At 37.1% G+C, this 14,688-nt stretch overlaps 1 protein-coding gene across 1 annotated transcript; it reads right to left on the bottom strand.

The window, feature by feature from the left end:
* Window positions 1–5,444: 5,444 nt before the first annotated feature.
* Window positions 5,445–7,439, bottom strand: LOC118909878 (olfactory receptor 4K15-like). Its single transcript, XM_036880654.2, has 2 exons — window positions 7,429–7,439; window positions 5,445–6,372 (listed from the first exon to the last, which is right to left on the bottom strand). The coding sequence occupies exons 1-2, from the start codon at window positions 7,437–7,439 to the stop codon at window positions 5,445–5,447; spliced, it is 939 nt and encodes a 312-aa protein (XP_036736549.2).
* Between the last annotated feature and the right edge of the window lie 7,249 nt (window positions 7,440–14,688).

Below are 14,688 nucleotides of genomic sequence, written 5' to 3'. Positions count from 1 at the left end.
AAGGGAAAAATTTAGGTCAATATCATTCAAAACAAAATAAAACATCCCCAGGAACTGTAGAAGAAAATAAGCTTTAGGGTGATAAGATACATGTTTTATGGAAACCAGCATAGGCAAATCTTGTCCATCACATAGGATGCATGCAAGAGAGTGGTCCTGTGATAGGACAGTGGCAGGAATGGGATCTTGTTCCAGACCTTCACCATCCTCCCTGTGGGAGTTACAGATGGGTCAATATATATGGCTACAAGATGCATTGGTCATAAAGATAAAACAAAATTTCCCTGTAAGATGCTCTTACCTCCTGGATGTTTTGGGTACACAACCATGATCTTTGGGGGCCATTCTGCTGTTACTCCAGGAAGACACAGGAGGCCAGAATCCAGGCCTTTTCCTCAAGGTGCCAGAAGGGCCAGCCATTGCTGGCCCATATGTTGTAATTTCCAGGGCCATGTCCACTCAACAGTCTCTCCAGGCTTAATGCAGTTGAGCTGGCAGCAGGATATTTCTCTGCTGGCCATATCCTGGCTTCAATACTTCCTCTTTGGTTTGCACATAAAGTTGGATACAAGAGGCAGCAATGTGTGTTAGCATGTCCATAGGGCTCTAAGCTCCATTACGGGACTTCTCATTCAAATGTCATAGTACTGTCCATAAGCAAACAGGCCAGCCCCATAGATTATTGGTGCCTGACTTCAGGCCAGATTTCAACAAACCATTGTACCTCTCTATCATGCCTGCCCTGGTAGGGTTATATGGTACATGAAACTTCTACATTATCCCTAACTGCTACACCCATTCTTGTAACACATGTCTAGTAAAGTGGGTGCCTTGATTGCTCTCAATCACCTGCAACTGGCCATAGACTGCAAAGAGACACTCTAGGCCCCTTTTGGTCATTTGCTGATCCGCCTGAAGTGCAGGAAAGGCAACCAACCATCCAGTAGCCATATCCATATAAGTCATGGCATACCAATATCCTTCTAATATGGGCAGAAGCCCAATATATCCTATCTGCCACCTGACAGGGGATATCGGCCCCTTTACTATTATCTCATGTTGCAGCAGGACTCAGTGTAAGTCACTCTTAGAGCACACAAGGCACTCCAGGTTCTGCTGACATCTTCAAAGGTCAATGACAAGGCCCACCAACAGGCTACAGCCCACACCGTCTTTTGCCCTTCATGCAGTAAACACTGATGTAATCATTGGACTACATCAGAAGCAGGCTTTCCTTCTAGCCAGTGCACCTGGGACATATTGTAGGTGATATTTTCCATGGCCAACTCTCGTTATACCTGCTGGAGTTCAGCATACATTTTCAAGCTAGTGAGGAAGTATGGTAAGTCAACCTCCTAGGCCAAATTGCCCTGATTGCTGCTGTCAGCCAATCCAGAAGTGCATGATTCCCAGGGGTGTGACAGACATTTTGCAACAGCTGATAGGGGGAAGGGTGAGTCATCAGGGAAGCCAGTCACCCATTTCAGAACCCAACATAGCAATGTTTTCCACCCCCCACATCCCAATGACGTAAAAGCATGTAGGCAGAGGTTAGACAGCTTCAGCTGAAACCAGATGTTCATGTCCACCAGCTCATCCTGGGCAAACGGGTAGAGCATGGAGTGCCCCACAACCTGGGGAGGGGTCTGATCCTCTCCTTGAGGAGCCTGTAGTTGTATTTTTTTTCCTCAATTACAACCAGGCGGGCCTTTAATATGGAAGGGGCTGGTACCTTGGGATGCGGCCTTGGCAGCAGATCCACCCTCAGCCCCATACTCTCAACCTCCCCTCATCTCTCTTCTACCATCTCAGGGGCTGAAGGCACTACACCTTCCTTCCCCACCCCACGGCCTCCTGCAACATGAATTCTTCTGCTGTGTCCCCCTTCTCTGCTAAGGTGTCTTCCAGGAGCATGACCCATCTTCTCAATAACTGTCTCTCTTAAGGGCATCCCATAGTTCACCACCAGCTCCTCCAAGCAATGCTGAAGTGTGTCTCTCTCCTCTGTAACTCTTTCCAATACCTCGAGAAACAAAAATCCCACAATCCCAGCCACCATAGGGCCTCTAAGCAATCTCCTTTCTCATGGAGGGCTAATTCCACAGCTTCTGGTGTCTTCACCCTCCCCGAATGCTCGAGCCCCACCCATCTAGGAAGTAGTTTACCCTAGACCAATTCCCCACTAGGGTCTTCCCAAATGAAAGCCTCACAGATGGAGGGTTCCCAGGTGAAGCTTCAATATCCACAGGGTGGTACCCCCACAACCCATAGCCACCACCAGGGTCTCCCCACCATCCACAGGGGAGGTCTCTATGTATACCCCCACCATCAGTAGGGGTAGCCCGCCCAAGCATCACACCCATGAAGATATATTTCAGGTTCAGAGGTCCTGCCAACTACTGCAAGGTGTAACTCCAGGGGGAAAATGTGTTCCCAGCCCAGGGCAAATAAACCTTTGAAGCTAAAATCAGTCCAAGGGAAAAATAAAGTGGAAGAAACCCATTTTTTGCTTATAAGAAGTTGCTACTCCCAGTCACCCATTTCTCTTCTCTTCCTGTCTGGGAAGCCCAAAACAACCTCTCCAGTCTTGGCGCACCCCCACCTCTTCCCCCACCCCTTGTAAGCACCTATTGGTATGGAGATGGACTACTTCTCTCCACCTCTTGTAAACACCTATCAATATAGAGATGGACTAAGGCTAGGCGAGAGATTCTAGAAATATTGCAATTTTACCCCCACATACTAATTCTGTGCTTCAGAATTTGAAGATAAATTACTTAAAAAAGAAGACTTCTAGAAATAAAATTATTAGGTCATGAATACAAACATGTTTTGGCAAATATGCCAAATTACTTTCTAGAAATTGTTCAGTAATTTTTGACCAAAAAGATCTTCCATATTTCAAAATTTTCAGCCCTAGCTTGCACTATTTTTTTCTGTTATTCTTTATCAATCTACTGGTGGACATGACACTTCTCTTACTTAATTTACATTTTATTTCCTTTTTCTATCTTTGTTTTCCATTTGTATGTCTTCTCTTTAAATTTGCAGCTTATGCTATTTGACTCATAAATCTTTAGAAATAACAAAATAAGTTTGTCATTTGAAGGTTAAGTTCTATAAGCATATATAATGGCTAGGAGAATATATACAGCTCCTAATTACAATGATTCTTAGACTAGTGACTCTTGATTTTAAATTGGTGAGAAGTATTAACACACCTAGGGAAAGATTGCATGCAGTCCAGAATTTATGAATACATATGAGAGGGTATCACCGAGACAAATCATAACATACCCATCCCAACATTGTTCAGGTGGGTGTCTCAGTGTATCAGTCTGATGACTTTACACATGTCAATTAAGTAACCAAAACTTTAAAGTTTAACAGAGATTCACCAAAACAACTACTAATAATTTGTCTTCTAATATAATCATAATGCTGTGATTATCTAATTTGTTTGACAATTGTATTTTTTATGTAATTTGACAAATTTCTTCAAGTTGCTTTCAGCTATTAGCAAGTTGGAGTTTCTGGGTCTATAAATATGTGAGCCAAAACTTGAACTGGGGCATTTCATTAAGTTAATGTCAGGTAAGTGGTTTTTTTCTGGAGGCAGGCCTGCTAAGCATCCTCTCTTAGTCATATTATTCTGAAAATCTTATACAGAGTAAGCCCTTTTTCACTGAAAACCTCTATGATTCTCTGCTTCCTTAATTTTCAGGCATTTCCATGAGGCCATCGATCTTCCTTAATCTCTTTTATGTGTCTACAATGTCTGACATAAATTTAGCTTAAAAATTGCTGAAATGTGTAGGGTTTCTTTGATTTGAACAAAACTGAACATTACCACACTGAGATTGTTAACTCAACATATTGTTTTATAATATCTATCATATCCATTACTTGCCCTTATTATTTAACTGTTAATGAACTTTTTTTATAGCTATCTTGATTGGTTTGAAAGTTTTTACTGAACATGTGATAACTCTTGCCTCTTTTTTAATACCTGTCATTATTCATGTTAATAATATTTATACAGTCTATTTTTAATCAATGTCAGTTTATTAAAGTAACATCCAGTGAAATAACCTCACACCGCATGGACAACTCAACGTGAAAACAAGGTCAGATGGCTATATGTAAAAATCTGAGACTTACAGACAATTTAGTTTCCCACTGGTTTTCTGCTCCATCAGTCCAAATACCTCACTGGTATGAAACAACAGTAGAACTTACCTGGAAATAAAGGTATTTATATCCTCTTTTTGGCACTAAACTGGCCCATGCTTGCATGTTGAAGTTTTATACATTGACAAGTATGGTAACAGATAGAACAACAATTATCTTTGGAACTTACAGTCTTCCTAAGTAACAAAAACAAAAACACAATCGCATCTTCAGCTCAAAAACCACAAGTTGGAATTGAAAGCTAGCATAAATAACATGAAGTCCTCATGGCATGAATTCAGTGATACAGTGAAGATAATGACAGATTCTGTGGCCAAAAAGGGACTGAATCAATCATGCTGATCTTCCTTCTATCTTTTCATGATTAAGTAGGATGCTTCTGAAGCTTCACTTAAAGTAAGTATGGGATATATTTCCTAATTACTAGTATATGTGATCTGGACTACTTTGAAATTTGCCCTCTCAAATGAAATTAACTAAAGAAAATCACTGACTAGTCAGATATCCTGCAGTCATTTTCAACTGATGGTAGGTTTATGATTAGTGATATAAAGAGTGTCTGTATATAAGTGCTATGACTCTTCTCCTGGACAGTGTAGAGCACCCTTGTAACTTGAACTGTGGAATTGGTGACATTTATTGTTGTGTTATTTCTTTCAAATCCAGAGTAGCACAACTCAATCCTATATTTGCTACTACAGTTTTTTAGTATTTAGAGTTCAGCATAAATGGTAAGTATAATAAAACAACAGATTTGATAAAAATCACTACCTTATTTGTGAGTGTGGAATATTTGCAACTATTTATTGGAAAGAAGTTATTAGCTGAAATTATTATAAGTTATAACTGATAAAAATAGGGGAATCTTCATACAGCCTGTCATGTCACAACAAATTGTTTTAACTCAAATAATGCTAAATTGTTCTCTGTACTACCCCAAATAAGACATATGAGTTAGTTAATCATTAATATGGAGCTGATTTTAAAATGCTGCAAGATTTTTTTTTAACAGTGCCTGGATAAGGGAGAAACTACTTAGGAATTTTAGTATATGTAGTTGCTGTTTCAGGGAAAATGAAGTAAGCCACAAATATTGGAACATGCATAATAATTCTGTACGCATTTACCAACTTCAGATTGCCAGGTGCTGGTTCTCTAATAGTGAAAGACCGATTGTGATAGAAACACAGTAACAGTCTTACATGTACATTAAAAAGGACAAGTCCGGATTTATATTCCATCCTCACAGCTGTTTAAAAGACTTGCTTGGGACCCACATACTGGTTTCTTAGCTTCTTCACGGCTTCCTTTACATCTTTATTCCTCAATGTGTAAATCATGGGGTTAAGGAGAGGAGTAAAGACAGTAAAAAACACAGAGATAAACTTATCAATTGGGAAGCTTTCAAAAGGCCAAATATAGATGAAGATGAGTGGACCAAAGAACAGAACCACAACAGTGATGTGGGCAGACAGGGTGGAAAGTGCCTTGGATGTCCCACCAGGGGCTTGGCGATGGACAGTAGCAAGGATGATAGTGTAAGAAATGAGCAAAAGGAGGAAACAGATGAGAGAGAGCAGACCGCTGTTGGTGAGCACCAGGATTTCTAAAACATACGTGTCTAAGCAGGCAAGTTTGATGACAAGGGGAAGGTCACAAAAGAAATTGTCTACCTTACTGGGTCCACAGAAAGGAAGATCTACTGTGAATACCAGGTGGCTGGCTGAGTGCAGGATGCCAGTGGTCCAGGAGACCCCCACCAGAATAATGCACACCCTTCGGCTCATGATGGTCATGTAGTGCAGAGGTTTGCAGATAGCAATGTATCTATCATAGGCCATGGCCACAAGAAGTACCATCTCACTACCCCCAAAAACATGCAAGAAAAAGATTTGTGCCATGCATCCCTGGAAGGTGATGGTCTTGTGTTCACTGAGGAAGTCTGCAATCATCTTGGGAGTGGCAAATGTAGCCTGGCACACATCAATAAAGGAGAGATTGCTAAGAAGAAAGTACATTGGGGAATGCAAGCAAGAGTCTGTAATTACTGTGAGGATGATAAGGATGTTTCCAAACACTGCAGCTCCATAAAACACTGAGAAGGTAAAGAAGAGAAAGAGTTGGAGCTCTCGAGAGCTAGACAGGCCCAACAAAATGAATTCAGTAACCACTGACTTATTGCTCCATCCATTAACTGAATCTGGGCTGCTGAAGTTATCTAGAGAAAGAAAAATAGTTAAAATGAATAATAAGCCCTTCATCATTTCACAAATCAAATAGATGCATTAATTGCAATAATGATAAATTATTCACAATGATACATCCTATTATTCACACTAGAAATTGCTATTTTTTCTGTGATTATTTACTTAATTCTATGAATTATTGTTATTTGTTTTTGCATTTATGGATTGGCAGGATAGATCAATATAGATTGATCTTATAGATAAGTCAATATGGAAAGAAGAACTTGAGTATTTACATTTGCATTCTAATGTCTTTTAGGCATGTGCAAGATCTCAACAGTTCTTTGAAAATCATGTATACTGACTTACACATTCAGATTACAAATAGCAGAGAACGAACTTGCTGACTTTTATAGAATCTTGAAGGGAGAGGAAAGTTAAGCCAACTATAAACAGTCCAGGTACTTTGATCAATGACATCAGAGGAAGGAGTGAGATGTGGCCATGTATTTGTGATATCTGCAATAGTAAGACAAGAGAGAAATTAATTTTAACAAGTTAAATTACTGTGAGCAACAGATTGCATTCACTTTTCTGAATTAAAACAAAGTTTACAGCAATGAATTACATGATTGAGCAGTGCAAGAAGTATCTTCCTAGGACCTCAGAGGCATACATCTTTTTAATCCAAGGTTTTTTAGTATCACAGTTGCACTCTTTTTCTCAATATGATTTCTCTGTTACAGCAGTTGAATTTACTAATGTTTAGTCTGACCAGCTACCTGCTATTCAAAGATGGACTGAATGCAACTTTAATTAGAATGATATATTTGCAACTTAAATTTATATTTGTACTATTGTTGACTAATGATTTTATAACATCTTTCTTTAATAAGGTTGATATCACTATAACAAAAATATTTATCCAAAACCTGCTAAATAATGGAACTGATGTAATTTTTCCAGTAAATAATATAGATTGCCTGTTCTATAACATGCATTCTTATAGACTCGGAACACAAAGCAATGAAAAAAAAGGAGGAAAAAGTACGCCACATTCATGTAGCTTACATCTTAGACAGGGTGGCAGGGCTGGCAGAGGCAATTAAAAATAAATTAATATATTATGTAGGTTGTTGGTAAGTGTGGTAGAAGAAATAAAACAGAGCAAAGGGACATGGACTAAGCAGATGGTTAGAAAAAGCCTTACCAGGCAGGTTACATTTCAGCAAAGACTGAAAGAAGTTAGGAGCAAGCCTTGACACAAAGGAAATAACAAGCATGTGCAGTACTTTATTTATGTGAACTAAGAATTCTCTTGGGAAACATCAGTATAACTTGGGTAGGTTTATTAGAAATTAAACAAATGAAAATGTAGCTTTTAATCTTTTTTTGACACATGAATATTTTCAGACATGCGTAACTGTCTTTTCTGAATGGTATTCTACTTCATATTCTTAAAATCTTAAATACACCCACAATTTTAGGTAATTATCGATTTAGTCTTAAAATAAGGACACACATTAAAAACTAGCCTTTTTATTTTCTAGAATGAAGTATGGGTCTAAAAATATCTTCCCAAATTCTATATTCCCATATGAACATCTATAAACAAATGTGTAAAACATTTTATAAATTTTCATGTAAATGCATGGTGCTCATTTAATCAGGCAGAATAAAATTGCAATGGTCTGTTCTTCTGTGGAAGAACCCTTTGAAGCGAAGCTCATGACCAGATCTTGAAAGCTGGGAAAAGTCCCCTGTGTGTCTGAAGTCACACTCAATGATGGCTGGTTAACATACATTTCTTATTCATGGCATGAATCTTAAATGTTGAGATCTTTAAAAACATAAAAATTGCTAATTACCATTTAGCATTAACTCACAGAATCTTATGCCTTTTAAGACATCTTACTATACTGTAACTATGTATATACCAGGTCTGATAAGAGTTTGCAAAACAGTAACTCTATTAAGCCAAAGTTTTCTGATCTTAAACCATTCCTCTTTGTCTACAATTAGTTCTGTTCAACTGACTTGGTTCAGTTCTACAAGTACAGGCAGAATTTCTCTACAGACATTTTAAAAGTATTTTTTCCTTATTAAGTGATAATCATATTGCTTATTCACAGTTGTGTGATCAGCCTGTCTTCATAGAAACAAAAGAATGAAACTTTCCACAAGATGTCATAATATAAATGCACATAATATGAGATCAGAAGATCTGGTTTAATTCGTGGCTTCACTACTTCCTCTTTATGTTAATGTTTGTTCATTCATTCCAACTTACTGAACACCTACTTTATTATGTACCAAGCCTTCTGTAGGCCTGGGGATATAACTATCTGATCAAACGAATAGGATTCATGTGCTCATGCAATTCACCACAACTTTCTGAACTTTATTTACTCATTTGTTATAGCATACATTTGAAAGAGTTGTGTAAATTATAAAATGAAAATAAAGTATTGAGTTCACATACTTTTAAAATTAAAAATCACATAATAAAAGATTATCCTCCATTCAGATAAGGCAAATTTGAATAGAAAAATTTCTGCTTCTGAGCAGATTTGCATCTTTGAGACTTTAAAAGGTAAAAAGTAAGATTAAAATAATATAATAAGAGAATGAAATAATAATTTCTGTAATAAATATATAATTTATTGAAACAATGAAATCAAAGTCTTACAAAAACACTTTATAGTAAACACTATAAAGAAGCCAGATAGTGTTCTTTATAGTTCTGTCTGTATTTACCTGGAATTACTTCCAATCATTAGAGTTCTTTAGCACTAAGCTGAAAGAAAGAAAGCAGAGTAAACCAGCGATAGAATTGTGTTTCCAGTGTTTATTATTGTGAGAGAAAGGAGGGTGTACTTTGATGTTTCAGTATAAAATCACCTTTGGAATAGAACACAGTGCTAAATAGCACCCTGGCTTGGATATCATAGTAGGGATACTCATTCCTTGGTCACTGACTTTAAAGTAATTGGAAGGTCTCTACCTACGATAAATTTAGACAGAATGTGAAGCCAGCCTTCCACTTAAAATGTACTTTCTGGACTCGGAAGTTGATTTTTCTGAGCAAGGAGATTCAATTAAAAACATTCCAGACAAGCAGAAAGAAAGAAGTGAAGTTTACAAGGCAAAGGATCAAACTATAGAAGTTTCCCATTTTGAACAAACTGTGGGTTGTTCAGCTCAGATTGACAAACGCAATAATTTAAAGGTTTTTATGATGCTGGAGATGTGAGACATGTAAAGAGTCCATCAAAGAAATGGAAAAGAAAGAAAATAGCTCGGCAATGAAAATAACCATATTTATATGAGGAAACTGACTTCTTGTCTCTGTGTATATAAGTAATCAAACTGGTAAAGGCTTTTGAATATGAAGAGCTTGATTTAGTTGCCTAGCATTGGTATGCAACCAACATAGCTATGTATGTAACTGTGATACAACATAGTGAAAAAGAATAGAAGCTAGAAAAGATCCTCACTAAGAAAAATGGCCAAGTTATAGCATTCTTTATTTATAAACTGCTGGGAGGAAAGAGTTCTGCCAATCATAACAGCCAGTATTTTCTTAAACTTCATACAAAGCTCTGTACTAAACGTTTCATCTATTTTCCCATTTACCATTACAACAATGCTGCAAAGGAAGTACTGTTATCCCAACTGTTCAGTAGATGAAGTTAAACCTTAGCAGTAAAGTTAGTGTCACAAGGACACACATCCTGGTCAATGGAGGTTTGAATACACAAAAAAACATATTTAACCACTTTACATTGCCAATTTAGATCTGATCACTGAGAACCTCTATCAGAGGACATGAAAATCACAGTTGTGTGCCCATTTCTATTATCTGTCATCATCTCTGTTCTTTCAGAACTATGTATTAATATGCTCACCTTTACTTGAGGGCTTCAGTCCACCACCTGTGTTAGTAGTGACAGTAATCAGACATAGTTGGTGCTTTTTTTCTCACCTTTTAGAATCTCATATACATATTCCAAGTTCTCATGCTCAAGAATTCAAGTTGTCTTAATACTAGTAATAAATTTCACCCCAAATCTCTTTAACTCTCTGAATGATAACACACACATTTAATTTTTTGCTTGATGTGATTATATCCCACATACCAATTTTGAAATAAATCCCAGTGAAGCTATAAGAGGCTGAAGAAGGGAAACCTCTAAAACCTGTTGGTTTTTTTTTAAAAAAAACAGTAAGTCACAAAAGCCCATAAAACAAATGTTTAAGTACCATACCACATGCCCCCAACATCTCAGGTAACCAATACCACAGATTGCAATAGCCAATTAAAGAACTTCCTTTGTGAAGTGGAGTCATCTTGCTGTGGGAGTTATTAACACAATTTTTGTCACTTTCCCCCAAAACAAGATGGTAATAACTTTTAAATCATTTGCCTGTAATTGCAACTGAGGCATATATCCCAGGGGAAATGTAGTGACCTAGAAGCTTGCAACACCTCCATTTACTCTTATTTAATAATTACTCCCTCCTTATGCTGCCTTTTGCATTGTTTAAAGTGGGAGCACTAACCCATATCCTCAGAGCCTGATGGAAACTAAAATAGAAGTATAAACCTGGGAGTGGGTTTAAGAGAATTAGAATGTTCTTTTCTCTAATCTTTGGTTTCTTTCTTTTCGTGGAAATATTTGTGATAAAGTTTTTCAAAGTCTATGCCGCATAATATGCTACCAATAAAATCCAGTATTTTGTCACTTCTCAGGCACTTGACCAATAGAATTAGAAAGAAAGAACAGTTGGGCATAAGTAGATAGGACTGCTTAGATATCCGCATAGGTAGCTTTGGGATGTTTTGAAAAGATACCGCAGAGCAGTAGAAGGAATAAGAAAGTCTCCAGAAAAGAGCAGGTGACAGAGAGAAGATAGCTAATGTTGATACACAGAGTAGAGGCCCAGGAAACTTAGTAAGCCTAGTAGAAGATCCCAGGCTTTTCTTGAGTTCTCAACTGATAGACCAAGATCCTTCCTGACATCTTTCCTTTAATATTTCACAGACATTTCAATTCTCCTGCTTCCAAACCTATTCCTCGACTCTGCCCATTCTAGCTAATGCCATCTCTGCTGACCAGTGGATTCAGCCAGAAACTTAGCTCTTTCCCTTTCTTCACTCCTTTTCCAAATCCTGCTTTTCCTTGTTCCAAAATATTCCCAATTTATCAAATTATTTCCATGTTAACTCACTGTCTAAGCTTTCATTATCTTTCTTCTTTCTTTTTCAAAGGCCTTAGCAGTAGTCGTCTCCACCTTGTACCACTGACTTTTTCAAATCAGTTCCTCCAGAGCAAGCTTTAAAAATAAAGTCAGAATAAGTCGAAGAATTAAAAATGGTGAATATGTTCCATTGCTGTAGAAATGAAATCTAATTGCCTTACAGGGTCCTTCTCATTTTCATTTTGCATATTAGCATTCAACCTCGTTTCTTCTCACCCTTTGCTCAGTCACTAAGCTCCTGTTTTCATTTCGTGGAACACAACCCCCCTTTCTACTTCAGGCAGTTTCCCTTTCTCCTTCATCTGTCTGAATATTGTTTTGTCAGGCTCTTCATAGACTATATCCTTCTCATTTTTCAAGTACCAGATGAAAGGTCATTACACAGAACAGTTATATCTGAAAACCTTTCCTGTCTCTGACCTACTAATTTTAAACTTTTTTCATTTCACAACACTGTTTGTCCCCACAGAACACTATTACAATTGTAATTTTTTATTTATTTGTTTACATGTTGGTGTTTTGTTTTTCCTTCCCTCATCTCTACTCCAAGATGGTAGGCGTGAGTCTCTTGGGTCACTGTTGTATCCCCAGCACCTGCCACAGAACCTAGTAAATTGTAGGTGCTGAAATAATAATATTTAGTTTGGGCAAGAAAGGGAGGAAATGGTTGCCTTTATATGCTATTGCTGGATATGTACATTAGTGTAACTCATTTACAGGGTGATTTCCTAGTAGTTAGTAAGATTTAAAATGCATGTATCTTTGCATATATTCTATGTGAAAATATGCACATAGGTTGTTCAGTACATCAGTGTTTGCAATAACAAACAAAGTGGAAAACCTAAATATCTTTAAATAAGGTAATGGATAAATAAATTATAAGATGCTGTGGAGGAGTGAAAAAGATGCAGCAGATCTATGACTGACAAAGGAAAGATTTCTAGGACACATTCTTTAAAAGAAAGCAGAAAGAAAACACACTTCCTTTTACATAAAAAGAGAAAACCAAACACATGAAAACTAATTTTGTATGTATATGTGAGTTAATATGATATGATAACAGGAAACCCCTTCAAGGATACTTATAAACATTTTGGCAGTTATTTCTCAAAATGATATAGAGGTGGGCGGTGGAGGCCACACTTTTTCTGTATAGGAACTTGTTTTATTGTAATTTTTAACAAAATGGCTTTAATAATGTAAATATTTAAAATTGGTAGCTAACAGACTTTGACTGACAGCCTATATCTTCTACATACAAGCATTAAAATACTGGCTTCCACTTAACCTTTCAATTTCATCATTTATAAAATGGGAATAAGATACTGACACACCATATAACTTTCAAGTTATTGGCACTTATTAGACATTCAGAAAGTGGTATTATGACTTTAGGTATTATTAGATTAGAAATTCTCAATTTCTTTTTTTAAATGAGGGATTGTTTGGTCATTATAGATGATGTAACTGAATATATGCTAAGTGGAATAAAAACAGTCATAACTCTGTTGGTTCACTCTTATTCATCCCCCAACAGTATTTAAGGAAGGAACACTGCCTGGATCTGAGCTGTCAGCTTATGAGAGTGTACTTTCTCGGACTATGAATCAGGACACAATTTATTGTGTTGCAAAGGAGAAACACCTTTTAAAAAGTTTTACACAAGTACCCAAGCATCCATATCTAGAGTAATCTAACAATAAATTACAATAAATTTTTCTCCAGAAAAATCCCAATTATATAGTTAGGAAAATAATTGATTCTAATAGCATTTGTAATACCTCCTCAATTTCAACATTCCTATCAAAATATCTATATTCATGAAACACCTATGAAAACAGCAACCCACACACAGATATACAATTATATAAACCTGCAACTTGGTAGAAGGCAAGACTGACATGTATAAAGAATCTTGCTTATGTCACCAATTTATATTCTCTGAGCTTGAATCTCCTCAGTGAAAAGTGAAGAATCTGGGTTAAATTACCTATAACAATCCTACATACCTCCAAAACTCTACAATAAAATATTCTTTATCCCTCTCTTAATCTGGGGCACTTCTGTTCCTTGTAAATTGATCAAAGCCTCAGCTGATCCCTAATTATTTTTCACTGCATGGGATTCTCTTTTATGGAAATACCAATAATATAGTTCAGCTGTCCATTAGGTTTCTATATTTAGAGTTTCTTTTACTATTTTGTTCTTAAAATCAATGCTTGTAATAAATAATATGTACTTATTTTGGTTCATATGTATATGGGCATATCTGTAAGATAAAACACTAGAAGTATTAGTTACCAATGAAAATTTAAAAATTTTAATAGATATTGAAAATTTCCTTCCATATATTCTAGCAATTTAGAGATTTAATAACTATGCTTGATGTTTCCTGTTTTATCAAACTCTTATCAGCACAGTATACTATTGGACTTTTGGATCATTTCCAATCACATAGGTGAACAGTGCTTTGTGTTCATACTTGAATTTTTTCTTATATGATAGTTTTAAAATTTACTAATATGTTCAAGAGTCACTTGTGGACACATTGGGCACATGGCATTGGGCAAAAGATGGCATAGTAAGGCATGGTGGAAACCCCTCCCCAAAACACATAAAACATGAAAATACAGCAAATACAGCTGAATCTGAAAATGACCTGAACACTGGATAACAGACTTCCTACATCTGGAGAAGAAGAGAAGACCTCACAGAACAGGGTAAATTGGCAAAGCCGAAATCCAGCAGGACCCAAGTCCTCCCCCACACCAGCCCACAGGTGGGAGAAAGAGGAATGGAGCAGGGAGTGGGTAGGATCTCAGGATCATTGAACACCAAGCCCTGGAGATCTGCTCCAGGAGCACGAGTCCACATTACATGGTGTTGTGGTGATTAGCACGGCTGGGCATTAAAGACAGGCAGAACACTCAGGGAACTGAGATTCCAGCTGCTTGTGGAGAACATAAATGCTCTATTGGCCCACCTGGGATGAAAGAAAAGTAGGCAATTTGAAAGACTTCCCAGCATTGGGAGGGGTGATAGAGGGGCG

The sequence above is a fragment of the Manis pentadactyla genome, chromosome 11, assembly GCF_030020395.1.
Source record: "Manis pentadactyla isolate mManPen7 chromosome 11, mManPen7.hap1, whole genome shotgun sequence".
NCBI lineage: Eukaryota > Metazoa > Chordata > Mammalia > Pholidota > Manidae > Manis > Manis pentadactyla.
This window is presented reverse-complemented; position numbering and strand designations above follow the sequence as displayed.